Consider the following 22,998-nt stretch of genomic DNA (forward strand, 5'->3'; position numbering starts at 1 on the left):
TTTAAAAAAAGGCTCTAGAGGTGACCAAGGCAATTACAGGCCGGTAAACCTAAATTCAACTACCAGGCAAATTGTAGAAACTATAGTAAAGAACAGAATTACAGACACATAAATAAACACAATTTGTTAGGGAAGAGTAAACACAGCTTTTGTAAAGGGAAATTATGCCTCACCAATCTATTAGAATACTTTGACGGGGTCAACAAACATATGGACAAGGGTGATCTAGTGGCTATATTGTATTTGGACTTTCAGAAAGCCTTTGACAAGATCCCTCGCCAAAGGCTCTTAAGCAAACAAAGCAGTTAGGGATAAGAAAAAAGGTCCTCTCTTGGATCAGTAATTGGTTAAAAGACAGAAAACAAAGGGTAGGAATTAATGGTCAATTTTCAGAATGGAGAGAGGTAAATAGTGGTGTCTGTACTGGGACCTGTGCTGTTCAACGTATTCATAAATGATCTCGAAAAAGGGGTAAACAGTGAGGTGGCAAAGTTAGCTGATGATGCAAAATTACTTAAGATAGTTAAGTCCAAAGCTGACTGTGAAGAGTGACAAAGGGATCTCACAAAACTGGGTGATGGCAACAAAATGGCAGATGAAATTCAATGTTGATAAATGCAAAGTAATGCATATTGTTAAACATAAACCCAACTATGCATACAAAATTATGGGGTCTCAGTTACCTGTTACCACTCAAGAAAGAGATCTTTGAGTTATTGTGGATAGTTCTCTGAAAACATCCACTCAATGTGCAGTCAAAAAAGCTAAAGGAATGTTAGGAATCATTAGGAAAGGGACAGATAATAAGACTGTGTATATAATAATGCCACTATGTAAATCCATGGTACACCCACACCTTGAGTACTGCATGCAGTTCTGGACATTAAAAATTGAAAAGGTACAGAGAAGAGCAACAAAAATGATTAAGGGTATAGAATAGCTTCCATCTGAGGAAAGATTTAAAAAACTGGGAATGTTCAGCTTGGAAAAGAGATATGATATGCTAGAGATCTATAAAATCATGGATGGTGTGGAGAAATGAATAAAGAGTTATTTGCCCCTTCACATAACACAAGAACTGGGGGTCACCCAATGAAATTAATAGGCAGCAGGTTTAAAACAAACAAAAGGAAGTATTTTCACACAACACAGTCAATTTGTGGAACTCATTGCTGGGGGATGTTGTGAAGGCCAAAACTATAAGTGGGTTCAAAAAAGAATTAGATAAGTTCATGGAGGATAGGTCCATCAATGGCCATTAGCCAAGATGGTCAAGGATGCAACCCCGTGATCTGTGTCTCCTTAAGCCTCTGACTGCCAGATGCTGGGACTGGATGATGAGATGGATCACTTGATAACTGTCCTGTTCATTCCCTTTGAAGCATCTGGCATTGGCCAATGTCAGAAGACAGGATATTGGTCTAGGTGGACCATTTGTCTAGCCTAATATGGCCATTCTAATGTGATTACAAGTAAGAAGTGCCTTAAATTCTTAATGTTTATAAGTGTTGTTTTTCCACATTTAAGTAGGTTATGCAGATTATATATATGGACTTATAACCATACAGTTGTTCCACAGTATGCCATTGCTCTGAGATGTTATATTTTCATAGCAAAAACATTCATCAAAAGGATAGATCCTTTGGCTTGTTTACAGCTGAATGAATATTTGGCAAAACATTTGTGAATGGTACTTTTCTGAAATGTGTCTGTAGTAAAAATAGCATTATAGGGTTCTATATTTACAGTGCTTCATTGATTCCATATCACATTTCTATATTTTACAGATAAAAAGATTTGTTTTCCTGACCTTCAGTCTTGCAAATTAATTCTTTAACCATAAGCTTAATCTGGGTTCTTTCCTTTTTACCCATCCATCATCACCAAGACAAATTCTAACCCCTTTTATACCCATACATAGGTCCAGATTCTATAATATTGATCCAGATTCTGACCTTGCACTGGTTTAACACCTTTGATTTTAGCTGAGTTACCCCAGATTTACACTAGTAAGAGTGAGATCAGAATCATGTTGATTATCTACAGTTTCATGCTTTCTGAGGCCTGGTCTACACTAACCCCACAATTCGAACTAAGGTACGCAACTTCAGCTACGTGAATAACGTAGCTGAAGTCGACGTACCTTAGTTCGAACTTACCGCGGTCCAGACGCGGCGGGCAGGCTTCCCCGTCGACTCCGCGCACTCCTCGCGCCGAGCAGGATTACCGGAGTCGACGGCGAGCACTTCTGGGTTCGATTTATCGCGTCCACAGAAGATGCGATAAATCGAACCCAGAAGTTCGATTGCCTGATGCCGAATCAGCGCGTAAGTGTAGACAAGCCCTGAGTTAAGTTATTTACTGGCTCAGTTGATGGCATCTCTTATCACTGTAAGCAAAATAATTATACATTTCTTGCTTTTCATACGAAATCTGAAGTCAAAATTTTCATACAGCTTTAAAATGGACCAGTTAAAAGGACAGAAAGTCAGGAAAAGTAAAGAATCCAGCAACAACTTGGCTACATTGCACAAACTTACTATTTTCTATTCCTGTTTTTCTGCTTAAATGTGCAGTTTAGTATATTAGAGGCATATCATTCAATCATTTTAAGCACAAATCCCCATTGATTTCAATGGACTGTTCTGCTTCAGAACTGTGGCATGCCATGTCCTAATGGGCTGAAGTGACATAAACACAAATTCTGATAAAGTCAACGGCGGCTGCAAGTGCTCAGTACTTTGAAAGTCAGCCCTATTAGTGTCTTATTATAAAATACATGGTGGTAAGCATATAGGGTGAGTTGCCATTACAAAAAACAAAACAAAAAGAAAGCTCTAAGTTAATACCATCTTCCAGGTTTCCCAGTGTGTTCTTTTGTTTAGCCACATATTTAGATTGTAAGTTTCTCTGGGTAGAGGCCATTTCTTCCTTTATGTCTTGTACGGGGCCAAGTACTCAGTCGGTGCTCAGCAACTAGACCACAACAACAACCACCTTGCTCTCAGAGTCTTCGTTCTTGTGTTTGGTGGTTATTGCTGTCCAACCCCAGCATGGCACCGAGCCAGTATTTTTCCATTGAATACTTAAATTGTTCTGTAGGAAAAGTGAATTCACTAAAAGAGGATTTCACTGTGGTTGATTTTCAGGAAAATAATTACAACACTAGTCTGGTTATTTTTTCTGTGTGTTCAGTAACTCCCAATTTTGCAGACATGGAATTGTCTCAGCTAGTGAAAGTGTAGCGCTGTTCAGTTACCACTTGAGAGCTGCACAGTATGCCAGTCTCTGTGCTCTGACGGGCTATTAACTGCACACTGATCTCTGGATTGTGTACATGTTGTGTACAGTGTACATAGGTTGATATACTGCCTCCCTTGGAATTTCCCCTCCATAGGCACGTCACAAAGTGAACATTTCCAGTGCTCATTTCCCCCCCCCAGTTAAATAAAGGGAACAGCATTTCAGCCCACTTATCAAAGTGACACCTGGTAAAAACTGCTGCTGTCAACGGTTACCCTGAATTTATCTTGGTGTCACCGAGTTCAGAATCAAGTCAAAGGTCTTTGAAACATTTAATCATTGGACTTTTCAGTATGATCATTCCTCAAGTGCACTTCCTGTTAACTCAGCCTTAGCATTCATTTAGGCAAGATATGGCTTTCTTATTGCCTTACAAACAGGCCAGCTTCAAGCTGTCATCTCAATAGCTAATGAAAAGCTTCTTACTTTCGTAATCAGGTAGTTGGGGTGAGGGCCGGGGCAGGGGAGGGAGGGAGGAGCAAAGAAGAAAGATAAGAGACATACCTTTCCTCATGTCCACAACCCACCAAAAAGAAAAAGAATAAAAAAGGAAGAGTTTTACTTTCTTATGTTGTGATCTGGTCTCTGACAGCCATTCCCTCTCCTTTGTCTCCTCCTTACATCTTACGCTTATTGCAGTTTTCATTTCACACCATGCCTTTAAGTCCTTGTCTGGACTAACACTTCTCCCATCTCTGCAACACAAGACATTTTTATCACCATGCCATCTAACTCAGAACGTGGGTAGATCACATGGCAGTATAAATCCTGGAACCCAGTTTACACTAGCACTCTTGCTATCACTGGTGTAGCTACATCAGAGCTAGAACAGATCTGAAAATGTCTAATGTGTATATATGATATAGGAATGGCTGGGATGGGAGTGGTGCAGGGAGCTGAGCCCAGTGCAAAAGACCCTGGGGCACCAGACCTGCTCCATGAGCAGGTTGAGATTGGCTCTGTCTCCTCCCCCTTCCTCTGGAGCAATATGTGCCCTGGGCATGCATAGAAGGAATAACCTCTTTGTCCTGATTTTCATGCTCCACAAGTTTCTGTGTGGCCCCACTCCACGGATCAGCAGCAGTGCTGCAAAAGCTGTCCATGTCCCTAGAGCCATGACTGTTAGGCGATGGGTGAACAGGAGAAGCCAGTCTTTCCACCCTCTCAGGGCTTGGGTTGGCTAGAGAACTGCCATCTCTCCTGGGATTGGAGGAGGGAACAGTGTGGGTGGCTGGAAAGGGTGCATGTAGCAACTGCTGTGGTGACAGCAGGCTAATGGTTTGAGCCATGAACTGGGGGACAAGCCCAGGGAGCAGTCTGAGTATGTGCTCCCCCTCCCCCCGTGAACCTGCACTCTGCATGATGATCAACCAGAGTACAAAGGGAAGGAAACCCTTCATCAATGCCTGGGGGACTGATGGGGTGAGGGGGGGAAGCGGCACTGGGACTGTGTGTTTGCTGATAAAACTGGTTATTTATTACTGATAACAGCATTGGAGTGATTTCTGGGTGACTTCCTGCCTTCCCAAAGGCTGAAGGAGGAGTCTCCACCCAAAGCAAAGAGTTCGGGTTGGGAGGTTTGGAACTAACCATCAGCAAGAAGAGCCTCTTCTACATCTCAATTTAGGACCTTGTTCCAATTGAATATTCCTTTTAATCTAATTCACTTCGCCTTCTCCCTGTGACCGGAACATCACTATAGCTATCTCTGAAAAAGTGTTAGAAGTTGATCATTTTAATATGCACAGTTTTAGTGTCTTCTTTTCTCTGTGTGGCCTTTAGGGCTCTTGGAGCATTTTCAGGTAGCAAGTTACATTCAAGCGAGATCTTCTGCAGCAGCCAGTTTTCCATGTCCCAGTTATCACCAGCAGGGGCTTCTTCAGTGACATGACTTTTTGGCTACACAACTCAACCTGAAGTGCACAATAAAATGTATATTAATAATAAAATACCAGCAGAAAAGAGAGAGATGATTGCTCACAAAGATTAATGTGGATCAGGTTAGCCATTAATTAAAAAAAGCCCTGCTGCAGGACTTGGGCAGACATTGGTAAAGTGCCCCATTAAGAAGAATTAATATATTTGTAGTTTTACATTTAAAACCCGGAGATTGAAAATTTCAATTTCCAACCTCAATAAAACCAAACACATTAAAGTTTTGTTTAATCTTATGAGCACAGCTGTAAAAGTGAAATGCCACCAGAGCCGAGATTGTGCAGAGCTATTCAGAGTTTTTAATATGCTGATTTTTTAAGGGCCTGTCCTCTAACACAGACATAAAGAACAGAGGCCAAAGTCAGGAGGGAGTCTAGGTGTTAGGTGCACCCTCCTCTTACCAAAACTCTGTCTACATGACACACCACCGAGCACACTCCAGTACAAATAATTAACAACAACAACATAGGCACTACTGCAATAATAATAATTCATTAAGAAAATTCAGAAAAGGGGAATGTATCCCAGCAGCCCAAAGTTTCTAACCAACTTCTGTAGGCAAGATAGAGTTCACTGGGCTGCAGCTGGATAAACTCTGGAGTGGATTAGTAATTGGCTTGGCTGGAGTCAGTACTTTAAGCCTGACTTACATCAATGCCAAATTTCAGTCCAGACCAAGCCAAACATTTAGAGGTGATGCAGAGGGTGGACAGGTGTAAATGATACATTGCTAAGTGGTTGGGAATGGGGGTGGTTATATGCCTGGTTAGGCCCTGTCTCCTGTAAGTAATTCACACTGGTGTAACTATATCAATGTAGTTACTGTGGTGTAAACTCTTAATGTAGATGCAAAACAGCAGTGCAAATAGGGAGGGTGTCTTATTTGAGGGCATAACAGGACTATCACTGCCAATGTCCTTAATGTAGAAAGGGCCTAACTCAGCATATACTACATACAGGTTTGAATGCTGTGTTTTTCCTCATACTATGGTCACTGAAAACGTGCCATTGATGCTGAGCTTTTTGTAAGGACATCAGCAACATTAGAAACAAGGAAAGGACACTTGACCTGACATGCTGGTTCCTGTTTGCTTTTTATCCTGTTTGATGCATTAACTCCCCACAGCTCTCTCTGATCTTCCCATCAAGAAATTCACGTTGCACTCCTTAAATCTGCCTTCAGGGACATGCTGTTCAGTAATCTGCCATCTGTGTAAAGTTTTGCTTATGGTTAAACTTGAATATGGTTCACAGCAGGGATTTGAGCCCAAGTCTCTCATATCTGAGCTGAGTGCCCTAATCAGCAGGATGGACAGACAGACAGACATACCCACCCTTTCTTCTTCCTCCCCACCTCACCTGGGTGATCTTTTGTGACAGGTATCAGGTCTTAGGCATGCTCAGAGCATGCCTATAGGAGTGGGTCCCATTGGTGAGAATCCTGCTTCAATTTGAGCTAGGACTCTGAGCAGTTCATTAGCTGTGGGGCTGAATCAGGTGGTTTTGTGTAGGCCAACTGGTGGAAACTTAGGGGACTAAGGTGGGAGCTGAGCAACAATTTTGAGGATGTCAGTGGCAATTAGGTTCCTAACTGCCTTTTTAGGTACCTCAATACCATTATGAATTGGGCACTAAGTGCCTAAGTATTTTTAAAGGTATTTAGGCACTGAGCTCCCATTGATTTCAATGAGAGTTAGATCCTATATATTTTTGAAAATCTTGACCTCAGGCTCCTAAGTCATGTAAGCACTTTTGAAAATTTTACCTTAGATTTCATTTCTTGCACCCCCTAGTTTCTTAGGCCCAGATCTACAAAGACACTTACATTCCAGTTTTGGCTCCATTGCGATCTACAAAACACCCACCAAAGAAACCCCCTTGGCACCTAAACTCACTCAACACCTAAGTTTTCAGTGTAAAAGTTCCCTAGGTACCTATGTTTCTGCCCCTGGGCATGTGCACTCCTGCCTCCCTATCAGCACCCTTAGCAATTCATAAATCGGAGGAAGATGGTATTTGTTCATCAAAGTCGCATGTTGGGCCTGATCTGGTAAGTGTGCTCAGAGGCCACCTACTGGCTTGGGTCCCATTCAGAATCCAACCGGAGGAAGTCCCACCAGTGCCCACCTTATCACTTTTAGCCCAGTGGCTAGAGCACTCCCCTGAGATGTGGGAGACCCAGGTTCAATTCCCCCCTCTTTTTTGGAGGGGGAGAAAGGATTTGAATGGGGGTGTCTCCTATGTCTCAGGAGGGTGCTGTAACCACTGAGCTATGAGTTGTCCCAATGAGGGGAGCTCCCTCAGTCTCTCCTGTTGAAGTTGTTTCACTGTGGATAAATAATGAGAGTTATTGGAGCGGGGGGACTGGGTATTCATCCTCGCAGATGGGGGTGCCCTAAACACTGGACTACAGAGTCATTCTCATACACTCTCTCTCTACAATGAAACAGTCATTGGGCCAGAGACAGAGAGCAAGCGCAAGAAGCGGCTTAAGCAGCTAAGCCATCAGACTCTGGACAGCAGGTTACCATTCGTAGATCGCTAAGCAGAGATAGGTGCCTCCCTGAACCCTAGACTTAGGCATCTATCTCTGAAAGAGGGGCCAGGCTTCGGACACACCCTCTCATTGGTATCTCCCATTGGCTAGTTTAGGCAACTCCCCTCCTAGTGTGCTGGCTTTTGTAGATCACAGTCTTAGATGCCTCCCCATTCAGTGGAGAGGGACCCTAGGTATCCCACCCTTGGTTTTTAGACCCATTCCGCTCATTGGGCCCAATCCCTGTGACACGCTGAGTGCATTGTGGTGTGCTTAGGGTCCTCATTTCCCATTGATTGACTTCAGCTGAGGGATTTGTGCCCTTCATCTTCATCACTGTAGAGGGCGAGGTGACTTGAAAGAGATTATTTGAAGTGAGATGAGGAGGGCTTAGCCAGAGACTGAATCCAAGTGGGAGCAGAGACTGAATCCAAGCTTTGCTTGAAGGATGGCTCTTTCCTTTACTTACTGGAATCAAAGTCCAAAGTACGTTGCATAGGTTGCTTTGAAGGTGCATGCTCCTATCTTGTCCTTTGATAGAAAGAAGCATTTCATAAGGAAAGATGGGAAGTGCAGAGGAAGAAGCTCCTCTGAGAATTATTGCTGTTGGAATTAGTTGTGTCGGCTTTGCGATGATCGGGTAACAAGCACAGGCCCCTGGTTAGTAATTCTAGAGGTCTCTAGTTCATAATGCATAATCAACACACATGATGGAGTTTGAAACCAATAAGCTCATTGGACATCAGATTAGCACTGCATAACAGAGCCTTTTCTCTTGCATAATTGGTTTCTAATTGGGGAGGCCGTTGAAAGGGGGTGGGTTGAGTGCTACGCATTCCAAGTACAACAGGCTGATGAACCGCTCTAGAATTTCTGCACAAAATGTATCATTTTTTTTATCACTTTACTGAGAGGTTTGTTTCTGACTTTATGCACAGTATACACCTGCCTTAGTGCAGAACTTTCCCTTGATTCTGCAAGCCTTTATCAGGCAAGTATTCCTTACTAAGAGCGGTCCAGTTGACTTCAACAAGATGAGTCGTGCAGATAAAGGTTGCAGGATTAGGTCCATCATTTGCAGACAGTATAAATTAATGTAGTACTCATCTTTTCTATTTTGTTGTGCAAAGATGATGAAAATATGGTGCAGCCATCAAAATGGAGACCTCCAGTCAAAAATCAAATGACTAAATAAAGGCTCTTGTAACACGTAGGTAAAAGCAGGGTGAACTAAGGTTGCATGGGCAACCTTATCTCTGCCATTTCTTAACTATTCAATGGTTGACTTTGAAGCCTTAATAAGGTAATTTTCTGTATGTCATTTTATATATAGATACAGATATTCAATGTGTGTTTGTGTGCTTCTGAATGGATAACTGGAAAAGGTTATACAGAGAATGACATTTTGTATCAGAAGGTTTTCTGTTTGGACACTCAGACCAACATCTTATGTAGCTTTTAGGGGGAAAAGAATTATGGGCAAAAATAAGAGTCTTTTGAAATATCTTTGGAGGTGAGGTCAGGATGAAAGAAAAAAAAAGAGTTCAGGGAATGTGACTTGCAATGCTAAAGTAAGAGGACAAAGTCAGTCTTTTTAGAATTTAGATCAAGTACATCATTATGTTTTGGCTGCCTGTGTTTGCAACAAGTGTTTTAAGCAAGGCAAAGGCACCCTTGAAATGACTCTTGTATACTTCCTTTTATTTGATTAAAGAAGTTACATGGTGACACATAGGTCATCAGTGTAAAATTAATCCAGAGATGACATCATTCCAGCTTGACAGTCAAGCCTATTTTTTTTCTTCACATAAATCTGTCCTTCACTGGGAACTCAGAAGAACCCAAGTGCTCATTTATTGCTGGATTTGTAATACATTTTAATTGAAAGGAAGGAAAGAAGCATTTTAAGTGGTTTGAGAAGAGGAGTGGAAGTTCGGAATATCTGCATGCTATTCCTGGCTCTGCCACTGATTTAAAGAGCCTAGTGGGATTTTTAAAAACTCTTAAGTGCCTAACTCCCATAGATTTTAGGAATTGGGTCCCAGATTTGTTGTGCTCAGCATTGCAAAGTTTACCTGATTTGGACTCATTTTCAAAAGAGATTTAGGCATTTAGGAATCTAAATCCCATCAATTGTCAGTGGGATTTTGTCTCCTAAGTGTCTTTTGAAAATTATATTTCTGCTCCTAAATCAGTTAGGTATTGCAGCACCGAGTGTAGCAACACCTAAATACCTTTAAAAATCTGGATGCCTAGATGCTTTTGAAAATCTGCTAGGTGCCTATTGTATCTTTATGCACACAAAACATAAGAATGGCCATACCAATGGTACATCTAGCCCAGTATCCTGCCTTCTGACAGTGTCCAAAGCCAGATGTTTCAAAGGGAATGAACGGAATGGGGTAATTATCAAGTGATCCATCCCCTGTCATCCAGTCCCAGCATCTGGCAGCCAGAGGCTAGGGACACACAGAGCCTAGGGTTGCATCCTTCACCACCTTGGCCAATAGCCACTGATGGACCTATCCTCCATGAATTTACCTAATTCTTTTTTGAACCCACTTATAGTTTTGGCCCTCACAACGTCCCCTGGCAATGAGTTCCGCAGGCTGATGGTGTGTTGTGTGAAAAAGTACTTTTGTTTGTTTTAAAACTCCTGCTTATTAATTTCATTGGGTGACCCCTGGTTCTGGTGTTATGTGAAATGCAAGTAACTCTTCCTTATTCATTTTCTTCACACCATCCATGATTATATAGACTTGTATCATATCCCCCCTTCATTGTCTCTTTTGAAGCTGAACAGTCCCAGTCTTTTTAATCTCTCCTCATATGGAAGCTGTTCCATATCGTTAATCATTTTTGTTGCCTTTCTCTATATCTTTTCCTTTTCAAATTAATCTTTTTTTGAGATGGGGTGACCAGAACTGCACACAGTATTAAAAGTGTGGGCATACTGTGGATTTATGTAGTGGCATTATGATATGTACAGAGTTATTATTTATCCCTTTCCTAATGGTACCTAACATTCTTTTAGCTTTTTTGACTGCCACTGCACATTGAGTGGATGTTTTCAGAGAGCTATTCACAGTGACTCCAAGATCTCTTTCTTGAGTGGTAACAGCTAATTTACACTCCATCATTTTGTATGCATAGTTGGGTTTATGTTTAACAATATGCATTACTTTGCATTTATCAACATTGAATTTCATCTGCTATTTTGTTGCCATCACCCAGTTTTGTGAGATCCCTTTGTCACTCTTCACAGTCAGCTTTGGACTTAATTTTCTTGAGTAATTTTGTATCATCAGCTAACTTTGCCACCTCACTGTTTACCCCTTTTTCTAGATCATTTATGAATATGTTGAACAGCACAGGTCCCAGTACAGACCCCTGGGGGACACCACTATTTACCTTTCTCCATTCTGAAAATTGACCATTCATTCCTACCCTTTGTTTCCTGTCTTTTAACCAGTTACTGATCCACGAGAGGACCTTCCTTCTTTCCCTAATTGCTTTGTTTGCTTAAGAGCCTTTGGCGAGGGATCTTTTCAAAGGCTTTCTGAAAGTCCAAGTACAATATATCTATTCGATCACCCTTGTCTACATGTTTGATGACTCCTAAATATCTTTAAAAATCTGAGCCTTATGGCCTGATCCAATGCCAATTGAAGTCAAGTCTTTCCACTGACTTCTGTGTGCTTTCCTCATCAGTTAATTGGGGGGATAAAAATACTTTTGTAGCATACTTTGAGTTCATTGGATGAAAGGTGCTACCTTCTGCAGGTGCAAAGAATGTTACTGAAGGTCCTGCATTCTGGCAGGAAAGGGAGTAGTTGCCAGTCTCATTTCCTGCTATCCATAGAATATGCACAATGCTGTACAAGTTGTAACTGCAGCTTCTCTAAAGATGTTCAAATAAATATGGGTCCCAGTTTTGAACTCTTCAAAAGAATCCTTCCCTGCCCCTCTCAGTCTCTGTGTCTCATTGTCATCCAGGTGATTATCTTGGCTAACCTCTCTTTTTCATTGGTACCTTACTAAATTGCTATTGGCAGGACATTTTTTAATTAGAACTTAAGAATTTTAATTGTTTTGATTATGTTGTGCTGAATGAAGTAACTCAATTCCAACCAGAAATCTAGAGCAATAATCCTAGGCTGCAGTAGATATGATATACAATTTAAACCGATTAACATTTAAATTCTAGCTCAGATTTTATGTTTAGACATCTGAAAGGAGACTCCATCATTTGAGATAGACGAGGCAATTTACCAAACTGTGCTCTCAGGTTACAGCTTGTAAAAAAGATTGTGGGGACAAATTGCAGCATTTAAATAGATTTAAAACTTGAGTCTGTTTCACCCCTGCTTTTCTCCAGCTCTGTGTTGGTATAACTGAATTGGTCCAATAAAGTTACAATACCACAGTGCTGGAGTAGAGGAGAGGTGAATCAGGTCCATTATTTAGTTCATATGAAGGATTTTCCAATGCCCTATTCGATCAGAGAAATTCATGGGTAGGGAAGCAAAGTGGAAATACTATGGGCCGGACATTACCAGATTTTCCCCACTGTAACTCCATTGAGTTACACCAGTGTAAGTGGGATCAGAATCAGGTGCCCCATCTGATGAAAGTGAGACCAGTAAAGAAGTGGTAAAATTACTAGAGACCAAATTTTCTAAAGTAAAATTCTGACTAGAATCTGCAGCTAAACATCTTCATATGAGGACTCAGTGGTCCCCCTCCTGCTGTTTCTAATTAGGAATATAGATTTTAGCAAAATCTCTTCATAAAGAATCGTTAAGGCTACGATTCCATTTTTAAAACCTTACAAACATGTTCTCTTGTGAGATTTCACTAAATCAGCCAGACAATTGAGGGACTGGGGAGCATGTATCCATCTCCTATGACTGGAAACACAATGACTTTAGTTTTCAAATGCAGAAAATAGTCCCCTGCGTATCAGTCAGATCTTTCCAGAGGCAGGTATAAATATGCAGGCAAGAATCAGTCTGGAGATAACGAGGTTAGTTCAATCAGGGAGGGTGAGGTCCTCCACTAGCAGTTGAGGTGTGAACACCAAGGGAGGAGAAACTGCTTTTAAAAGGGACCTCACCCTCCCTGATTGAACTAACTTCATTATCTCCAGACTGATTCTTTCTCAGACATCTGCAGACAGGGGCGGCTCTATGTTTATTGCTGCCCCAAGCACGGCAGTCAGGCTGCCTTCGGCAGCGTGCCTGCGGGAGGTCCGTTGGTAACATGGATTCAGCGGCATGCCTGCGGGAGGTCCGCCGGTCCCGCGCCTTCGGCGTACCCGCCGCCGAAACCGCAGGATCGGCGGACCTCCCACAGGCATGCCACCGAAGGCAGCCTGACTGCCACCCTCACGGCGACCGGCAGGCCGCCCCCGGTGGCTTGCCACCCCAGGCACGTGCTTGGTGCACTGGTGCCTGGAGCCGCCCCTGTCTACAGAGCCACTACATGGTTATAGATTCATAGATTCATAGATTATAGGACTGGAAGGGACCTCGAGAGGTCATCGAGTCCAGTCCCCTGCCCGCATGGCAGGACCAAATACTGTCTAGACCATCCCTGATAGACATTTATCTAACCTACTCTTAAATATCTCCAGAGACGGAGATTCCACAACCTCCCTAGGCAATTTGTTCCAGTGTTTAACCACCCTGACAGTTAGGAACTTTTTCCTAATGTCCAACCTAGACCTCCCTTGCTGCAGTTTAAACCCATTGTTTCTGGTTCTATCCTTAGAGGCTAAGGTGAACAAGTTCTCTCCCTCCTCCTTATGACACCCTTTTAGATACCTGAAAACTGCTATCATGTCCCCTCTCAGTCTTCTCTTTTCCAAACTAAACAAACCCAATTCTTTCAGCCTTCCTTCATAGGTCATGTTCTCAAGACCTTTAATCATTCTTGTTGCTCTTCTTTGGACCCTTTCCAATTTCTCCACATCTTTTTTTAAAATGCGGCGCCCAGAACTGGACACAATACTCCAGCTGAGGCCTAACCAGAGCAGAGTAGAGCGGAAGAATGACTTCTCGTGTCTTGCTCACAACACACCTTTTAATACATCCCAGAATCATGTTTGCTTTTTTTGCAACAGCATCACACTGTTGACTCATATTTAGCTTGTGGTCCACTATAACCCCTAGATCCCTTTCTGCAGTACTCCTTCCTAGACAGTCTTTTCCCATTCTGTATGTGTGAAATTGATTTTTCCTTCCTAAGTGGAGCACTTTGCATTTGTCTTTGTTAAACTTCATCCTGTTTAACTCAGACCATTTCTCCAATTTGTCCAGATCATTTTGAATTATGACCCTGTCCTCCAAAGTAGTTGCAATCTCTCCCAGTTTGGTATCATCCGCAAACTTAATAAGCGTACTTTCTATGCCAATATCTAAGTCGTTGATGAAGATATTGAACAGAGCCGGTCCCAAAACAAACCCCTGCGGTACCCCACTCGTTACGCCTTTCCAGCAGGATTGGGAACCATTAATAACAACTCTCTGAGTACGGTTATCCAGCCAGTTATGCACCCACCTTATAGTAGCCCCATCTAAATTGTATTTGCCTAGTTTATCGATAAGAATATCATGCGAGACCGTATCAAATGCCTTACTAAAGTCTAGGTATACCACATCCACCGCTTCACCCTTATCCACAAGGCTCGTTATCCTATCAAAGAAAGCTATCAGATTGGTTTGACATGATTTGTTCTTCACAAATCCATGCTGGCTGTTCCCTATCACCTTACCACCTTCCAAGTGTTTGCAGATGATTTCCTTAATTACTTGCTCCATTATCTTCCCTGGCACAGAAGTTAAACTAACTGGTCTGTAGTTCCCTGGGTTGTTTTTATTTCCCTTTTTATAGATGGGCACTATATTTGCCCTTTTCCAGTCTTCTGGAATCTCTCCCGTCTCCCATGACTTTCCAAAGATAATAGCTAGAGGCTCAGATACCTCCTCTATTAGCTCCTTGAGTATTCTAGGATGCGTCCCACTATGCCATCACCCAACAGGCCACAAATGATGCCAGTTTCAGGAAAGCTGTGTTACAGTTGGTACACCCTCTGGTGATGCTGCCTGTGAGTCACCTAGCAGGGAATTGACAGGAGCAAGCACTCGAAGGAAAAAAATGGTTACCTACCTTTCGTAACTGGTGTTCTTCAAGATGTGTTGCTCATGTCCATTCCATGCCCCACCCTCCTACCCTGCCGTTGGAGTTGATGGCAAGAAGGAATTGGAAGGGCGCAGAGCCAGCGGTGCCCCTTATACCAGTGCATGAGTGCAGGCCTCCAGGCAGGGCCGGCTCCAGGCACCAGCTTCTCAAGCAGGTGCTTGGGGCGGCCGTTCCAGACAGGGGCGGCAGTTCCAGGTATTCGGCGGCAATTCAGCGGAGGGTCCGTCACTCTGCCTGGGAGTGAAGGACCTCCCGCCGAATTGCCGCTGCAGATCGCGATCGCGGCTTTTTTTTTTTTTTTTTTTTTGGTTTTGGCTGCTTGGGGCGGCCAAAACCCTGGAGCCGGCCCTGCCTCCAGGGGACACTGGACCTGGCCCTATGGATACCACTGGGGAAAATTCTCTGGTAACGGGGCACGCAGCACACACATGGAATGGACATGAGCAACACATCTCAAAGAACAGTTACGAAAGGTAGGTAACCGTTTTTTCCCCACCTGTTGGATTTTTACTCTTTAGTTACAAATCTAAACAGAACTCTTGACATTACAAAGTGCCTTCTTGAGATGTATGGGACCACAACAGAGCCAAGGATGCATGCTCTACTTATTTTTGTATTGGTTAGTGCTCAAGCAAAGGTAACTTTTCTTGGGTTTTACCAGCAACTTTGAAAGGTGGAAATCACATCCTGTATCCCTTCGTTTCTGTTTCCTAAGGTTTAAATGTTATCTCCAAACTGATTCTGTTACTCCAGACTGTTGAGTTATTATGTTTTTTTTTTAAGGTGTTTATTTTGTATTCACTAAAATTGTAGATGCAGATGTTGAAATAAAGACACTGCTCAAAAGGCCTTTTGCTTGTTCCAGGCTCCTCACCATATTTAGATTATATACCTACAAAATTCTCTTAGACACACCCAGGTAAATTCAGAGGGACTACAGGGACTGGAATGCAATTACTCTGGATTTATATGGATGTAAGTGGAAGCGGAATGTGGTTCCTTTTGTTTCTATATTTTGTATCTATAGTGGAAACATCTCATCATAAAGGGCTTTTCCCCAGTAACAACTTTCACTGTAAGCTAAGTTGTATTGTAACAAGGGAGAGCCCACAGGACAAGAGATCCCCTCCACTTCACCAGCTGGATGATGGCTCCTACATTTGCAGGGAGCACTAGAGATGTGTGTGTGTGGGTTGGCAGGGTGTGTGCGCACACACTTGGGAAGGCCATATCTTCACTCTCAACAGTGAGCAGCTGAAGCAAGACTCATTCCTCTTCTCTCCACCCTCATCTTCTCCATCACTGTGAGACAGAAATTCTTCTTTACCCTTTCTCCCTCCATCGTAGTTACATTTTCTTTTCCCTGCCCGTCCCCCCTTTTTCAGTTGAGTTAGAGCAAAAGTGGAGCAGGACAGGATGATCCCTTGTAATGCAGTCCTTAACACCTATTTTTTTGGTAGGTAAAAATGGCAGCATTCTGAGAGGGTAGCTATGGGACTAGTTATAGTGGAGTGAAAGTAGGATTGCCAGGCGTCTGGTTTTTGACCAGAACGCCCAGTCAAAGAGGGACCTGGCATATCTGGTCAGCACCACTGACTGGGCTGTTAAAAGTCCGGTCGGCGGTGCTGTGGAGCTAAGGCAGGCTAGTCCATACCTGTCCTGGCACCACGCTGCGCCCTGGAAGTGGCCAGTAGGTCCGGTGCCTAGGCGGGGGGGCCCACGGGGCTCCATGCGCTGCCCTCACCCCAAGCACCAGCTCTGCACTCCCATTGGCTGCAGCTTCCGGCCAATACGAGCTCGAGGGCGGTGCCTGCAGGCGAGAGCAGCGCGTGGAGCCTCCTAGGCCCCCCGCATAGGAGCCGGACCTACTGGCTGCTTCCGTGGTGGAGGGAGGAGCCAGGACAGGCAGGGAGCCTGCCTTAGCCCTGCTGCGCTGCTGACTGGTAGCCGCCTGAGGCAAGCCCGTACCCCAACCCTGAGCTCCAACCCCCTTCCCTAAGCCCCCCCGAAACCTCTCATCCCTGGCCCCACCCCAGAGCCTGCAGTCCCAGCCGGAGTGCCCCGAGCCCCCTCCCACACCCTGAACCCCTCATCCCTGGCCCCACACCAAAGACCAGAACCCCAGCCAGAGCCCTCACCCTCCCTGCACCCCAGCCCCCTGCCTCAGCCCTGATCCCCCTCACATCCTCTGAACCTCTCGATCCCAGCCTGGAGCACACTCCTGCACCCCAAACCCCCAATTCCCAGACCCACCCCAGAGTCCACACCCTCAGCTGGAGCCTCCCCCCCGCACTCCAACCCCCTGCTCCAGACTGTAGCCCCCTCCCAAACCCTGAACCCCTCATTTCTGGCCCCACCCTGGAACCCGCACCCCAACCCTCTGCCCCAGCCTGGAGCCCCCTCCCACATCCTGAGCCCCTCATTTCTGGGCCCACCTCAGAACCCGCACCCCCAGCCCAGAGCCCATACCCTCTCCCACGCCCCAACCCCCTGCCCAGAGTCCCCTCCCATACTCTGAATCCCTCGGCTCCACCCCCCCATCCCGGAGGCCCCTCCTGCAACCCAAACCTCTCATTCCTGGCTCCACCTCAGCGCCCTCACCCCAACCCTCTGCACCAGCCCAGTGAAAATGAGCGAGTGAGTGAGGGTGGGGAGAGCGAGCAACAGAGGAAGGGGGGATGGAGTGAGTGGGGGTGGGGCCTGGGTGTGGCCTCAGAGGAGGGGTGGGTCAAGGGTGTTCAGTTTTGTGCGAGTAGAAAGTTGGCAACCCTAAGTGAAAGTCTATTGAAATAAAGTGAAACAATTCAAGAGTCACTCCACTTGACCACAGGTGGAATTTCATTATAATTAATTTCAGAGTGGTAGCCATGTAAGTCTGTATCAGCAAAAAGAATGAGGAGTCCTGTTGGCATCTTAGAGACTAACAAATGTATTTCGGCATAAGCTTTCTTGGGCTAAAACCCACTTCCCAAATAAATTTGTTAGTATCTAGGGTGCCACAAGTACTCTCATTCTTTTTACTTTAATTAATGTTCTCTATAAGATACAGAGGGTCCTGTGGCACCTTTGAGACTAACAGAAGTATTGGGAGCATAAGCTTTCATGGGTAAGAACCCAATACTTCTGTTAGTCTCAAAGGTGCCACAGGACCCTCTGTTGCTTTTTACAGATTCAGACTAACATGGCTACCCCTCTGATACTCTATAAGATGTTTTCACTACGTATCAATCCATTTTGCCTTTCACTGTGATCATTCTGTAGCCAAAGCCTTATTAATTTAACCTGAGCCTAAGGAGCCCGAATTTACCAACGTACATTGCCAAAGAGCCACAGTAATACATCAGCAGCTCCCCATCAGCTCCCTCCCCCACCCGCTCCCAGTGCCTCCCACCCACCGGCAGCGTCTTCCCCTCCCTCCTGTACATCCGGATCAGCTGTTTCCTGGCATGCAGGAGGCTCTGGGGGGAGGAGTGGGGGCAGGGGCTGTGGCAGAGCCAAGGGTTGAGCAGTGAGCACTGTGTGGCTATTTAACCCTTCTGCCTCAGGCTTCGTGTTCATTGCAAAAAAGAGGGGGGTTTTTACACCAAGATAGCTCTTTTGATGGAACATCCTAGTGGAGACAAGGCACAGGGAGTTTTTACCTCGGTGTAGCTAGTCAATGTGAACCCCAGGACGGGGTTGACTAGCTGCAGTGTGGTAGAAACTACAGTATCTTGTTTCCAATAGGATTTTATAGGGAGTTTGTTATGTCAGTGTAAAAGAACATACCTTTTTGCAGTAAAAATAGAGCCTCACTTTCCCCAGGAGTGCTGTGAAGATCTGTCAGTTAATATTTCTAAAGTGTCTGGAAGATGGAAAGTACTATGTAAGTTTCAAGTATTATATTCTGTTTTATATTTTACTGAGAAACAAGGACATCGTAGTTAGGATGGTATGAAGCCTGCAGTTTCACTTTTCAGGGTGAAAGTGATCCAGTCCCTACAGATTTGTTTGCAGGTGGGAGTTAAAGGAGTTCAAATTTTCAAGGAGAACACATAATGATTTACATATAAAGACCATGGAGAGAAAGTTCCCAATTTTGTGGGGAAAGAAGGTTGGCTGAGTGGGATTTGCAGGGTGTACCTACATGAAAATCACAGCCTGTCTTTGGCTGTGTCTTCACTAGAAATAAAAGTGTGTCTTACAAGATAGATATCATGTTGTATGTAGTTGGTCAAGGTAAACCTTAGGCCTTGGCTACACTTGCGAGTTATAGCACTGTAAAGCCGCTCACAGCACTGTAACTCACTGACCGGCTACACTGGCAAGGCACGTACAGTGCTGTATCTCCCTGGGTACACCACTGCAGGTACTCCACATCTCCGAGAAGCATAAGAGATACAGTGGAGTGGCTATGACTCTCCCCTGTGAGTGTGTACCAGGAATCAACCTGCAGCGCTGTACTGATCACCTTGTCAAGTGGCCAATCCTCTCCATTGTTGTGACCGGCTGCAGGAATGCGGAAGTGCCGGTTTCAAAGCTCGTACCACAGAGAAAAAGCAAACAGTTTGCTGTTTGCTTTGAGTGAGTGAATGAATTTGCAGGGGGCCGGGAGTTCGGAACTTGCGAAATAGAGTGCTGACACGCTCCAAAAAGCACTCTATCCCCCCACGCTCCCTGTCACACTCCACCCAATGCCCCCCCACCCCCGTTTTGAAAAGCACATTGCAGCCACATGAATGCTGGAATAGCTGCCCATAATGCACCGCTCCCAACACAGCTGCAAATGTTGCAAGTGTGGCCACGCCACTGCGCTGGCAGCTGGCAGTGGGGACAGACTGCAGCGCTTTCCCTATTCAGCTGTACGAAGACAGGTTTACCTCACAGCGCTGTACAGCTGCAAGTATAGGCAAGGCCTTAGACACCTCCGCCAGCTCCCCAGGGTTTGCTTTGACCAGCTCAAGGTAAAACTACTACTTACTTTGTTCTTTCTAGAATTCTACATGGCAGCTAAAACAAGATAGCTGTGTTGTTGTAAAAGACACAGGTTTGGGAACATGTCAAGCCTCAAACCCAAGGTTCATTCTGAAAGAATTCAAGTCTCAATTCAAATACTTTCCACAGCTCTACTCACAGTCTCTCCAAGAGTCATGACTATCATTAAAGAGAATGGTAAATAGAAGTACAACTAGTCCATCTCCCCCTTGAAATTCTTTGAAAATATAGGAGGTAGGTGTCTGACATCTTTGAACCAAAAAAATAAAAGGAAGTATTTCACTGTAGATTTCCTGCAGTTCTGTGTGACACTGACAATGTGGAAGCATCTGAGTATTCTAATAAGATTTAATTGTAAATGCCCAGATTTCTTCTGGTGAGCAGCACAGTTTGTCCTGTATCCTTATGTTACTACTTTGTCATCATGTTGTGGCTTTGTACTCTCTTGTGCTTAGGATGTGCCGTCATTAACTTAGAATTTAAATTTTCTACTAGGGTTCAGTTCAGTGGGTGAATACCACCCACAGAAAACAAGTTTGTAACATACCTACTTAATTTAGCACATTGTTTTTTGAATATTAAATAGAGATGAAACCAACCCAAAACCCTACACCCATTCCCCTTGAGGTTTGGGAGAGCCTGGATCTATAACAAACCGAGCCAAACCTAACTACCTCTGAAATTTGGAAAATGTCAGATCTGGTTTCAAATTCTGTGGCTTGGCTCTACCTCCCATATTAAATGTTCAACAAAAATATCCCTGTAAACCCAGGAAACGTTCAATCGCAGACACATGTTTCTCGATATATTTCCATCCACTTGCTGTATTCATTAACTAGATTAATTACTCGGACTGGTATTATCTTTCTTTCTATTCACAGGCTGGCCATGGGCAACCCTGTCTGTTCTTGGATTCCTGTACTGCTACTCTCATGTTGGAATTGAATGGGATCGCACACACCGGGTAGATTAGCGCACAGTTATACAAAGGTATGCCATCATGAGCTGTGAGTTAAGAAGGGAGTGGAACAGGTTTTTGTAAAACCTTTCATACAGTGAATGCAGACATTCTGATTTCTCTGCCGTGGATGTACATGCCATTCTCTCTGCAGGAAAATATGCCACAGCAAATATACTTTGCCAAACTATTTAAAAATCTGGAAGACAGTTTAATTTATAATTGTTTATGGACAAATCACTTGAACTGTAAACACTAATTTCTTAAAGTATTTTTGTTGTATTAGACACTATTTTTATATCAGAAGTATTTGGAATTGTATGTACTTGTTGAATATTTTAGTATATGTACTTCACATTCTTGGACCCATGTCTATCAGGAAGAGAGAATTTTTTGTCTTTTTCCTATTTTTTTCTGGTCTGGATTAAATTTAAATACATTGCAAACAAAAGAATGCAACCTGTTCATCCACTGCACAATTTGGAAAACCAGAATTCTACCCAAATTGCCCTCCATACATTATATCTCAAAGTAATACCCAGCTATTGAAAGTACAGCCTGAAAACATGTACAAAAGAATAAAAGATTTTGCTTTTTTAGCCATTTCTCTATCTCAGTGGTCCCCAAACTGTGTGGCGCACAGAGGAACATTCAGGTATGTGTGAGGCAGGGCCCATGCCAGCCCCCATGGAGGACGGGAAGGGAGTGCCCCCCAGCCCCGCTCTGCCCCCAGCTCAACTCCGGCCCCAACCGCAGTTCCACACCAGCCCCAGACGCAGCTCTGCACCATCTCAAACCCAGCTCCGGGCCCACCCCAGCTCTGCTCCATCCCTAGGCCAACTCTGCCTCTAACCCCAGCTCCTCCCGCATCCCCAGCTCTACCTTCAGCCCAAGCTCCGCTGCTGAGGAAGTCTTGGCTGTTCAGTAAGGGGTGAGGCATGGACAGATTCCATTACTGGTAAGGGGGGGCATGACAGGAAAAATTTCGGCAGAGGATCACTGCAACCACTACCAAAAAGGAATGCCTTGAAGGTGGGATTTTTCAAAAGCACCTAACATCAGCCTAACTATTGGAGCAGAGTTAAGCCATTGCTGAGAGCTTTTGAAAAATCCCATGCTTAACCCTTTATAGTTAATACTAGGTTGAAAACCCATGTATCTGTTCTCCAGCCACATAGATTGGGAATCCATTGATCTAATGTAGGATGTGTAGTAACTTGTATGCATAAATAACATATCTTACACTCAGAGATGGAAATGACCTAGTAGGTCATCTAGCCCATGCTTCATTCCAGAGCAGTATTAGTCTGTGTGGTGTATGTTTTAGTGCTTTGTACTGTCTAGTGTTGCTGTATATCCTTTTCTGTTTTAATAATAAAACCCCTTCTTTAAGGAAGGTTGATGAACATATGTGACTTGCAGAATTATTTTTTGCTATATAAAAGAATTTTTTTGTTTTGTTTATGCTGTATCAGAGGCCAGGGAGAAACACCAATTTTATAAAAAAAAATTAACCACAGGAAGGATTAGATCCGTTTCTCATTTACCATACTTTCATCTTAAAATTCTTACTGTCACTCGTGTTTAATGAAATGTGCAAATGCCAACAGTTTAATAATCTGAAATACAACTTTAGTTTTGCTTCAGTAACTAGTTATCTCACTTCCTTCTAATGTCATTTGGTGTATGCTAGCTAGAGGGATCATTTGAATAGATTGTGGACACACGTACACCATGTTAGGCTTCGATCAAGGAAGATCAAGGAGTCTCCAACCAAACTTTTCCTAACCTTTGAGGTATTATTTCAGTTCAACATATAGGCAGAGGTTTGGGTTACTTTATATCAAAACATCTCATAACCTAATGAAACTGTCACTTATGCCTATCCTATTGTAGCTTGTCATTATATATCCTTAGATAGTGCGATGACTTTGTCTTCCCTCTGTAATAATTGCTTTCATGTAGTTAGTATGCTTGAGGAATTCTTCCAAGTCTTGCTACTTGTGGTCACTGTCTCTTGAGCTGGACGTCATTATGTAGTGTGGGGTAGTAATCTACAGGGAAGCGTGAAGCGTTCTTAAACAATGTC

At 43.8% G+C, this 22,998-nt stretch overlaps 1 protein-coding gene across 5 annotated transcripts in view; it reads left to right on the plus strand.

The window, feature by feature from the left end:
• The window catches only part of HHAT (hedgehog acyltransferase), a 330,296-nt gene extending 307,965 nt beyond the window's left edge, over positions 1–22,331 (plus strand). For all 5 annotated transcript variants that reach the window (XM_034764509.1, XM_034764514.1, XM_034764512.1 and 2 more), the window contains one exon: positions 20,833–22,331. In XM_034764509.1, the coding sequence (XP_034620400.1) occupies positions 20,833–20,924 (92 nt within the window). In that variant the 3' untranslated portion in view covers positions 20,925–22,331. The remainder of the gene's footprint in view (positions 1–20,832) is intronic.
• Positions 22,332–22,998: the final 667 nt, after the last annotated feature.

This window comes from Trachemys scripta, chromosome 3, assembly GCF_013100865.1.
Source record: "Trachemys scripta elegans isolate TJP31775 chromosome 3, CAS_Tse_1.0, whole genome shotgun sequence".
Taxonomy (NCBI): domain Eukaryota; kingdom Metazoa; phylum Chordata; order Testudines; family Emydidae; genus Trachemys; species Trachemys scripta.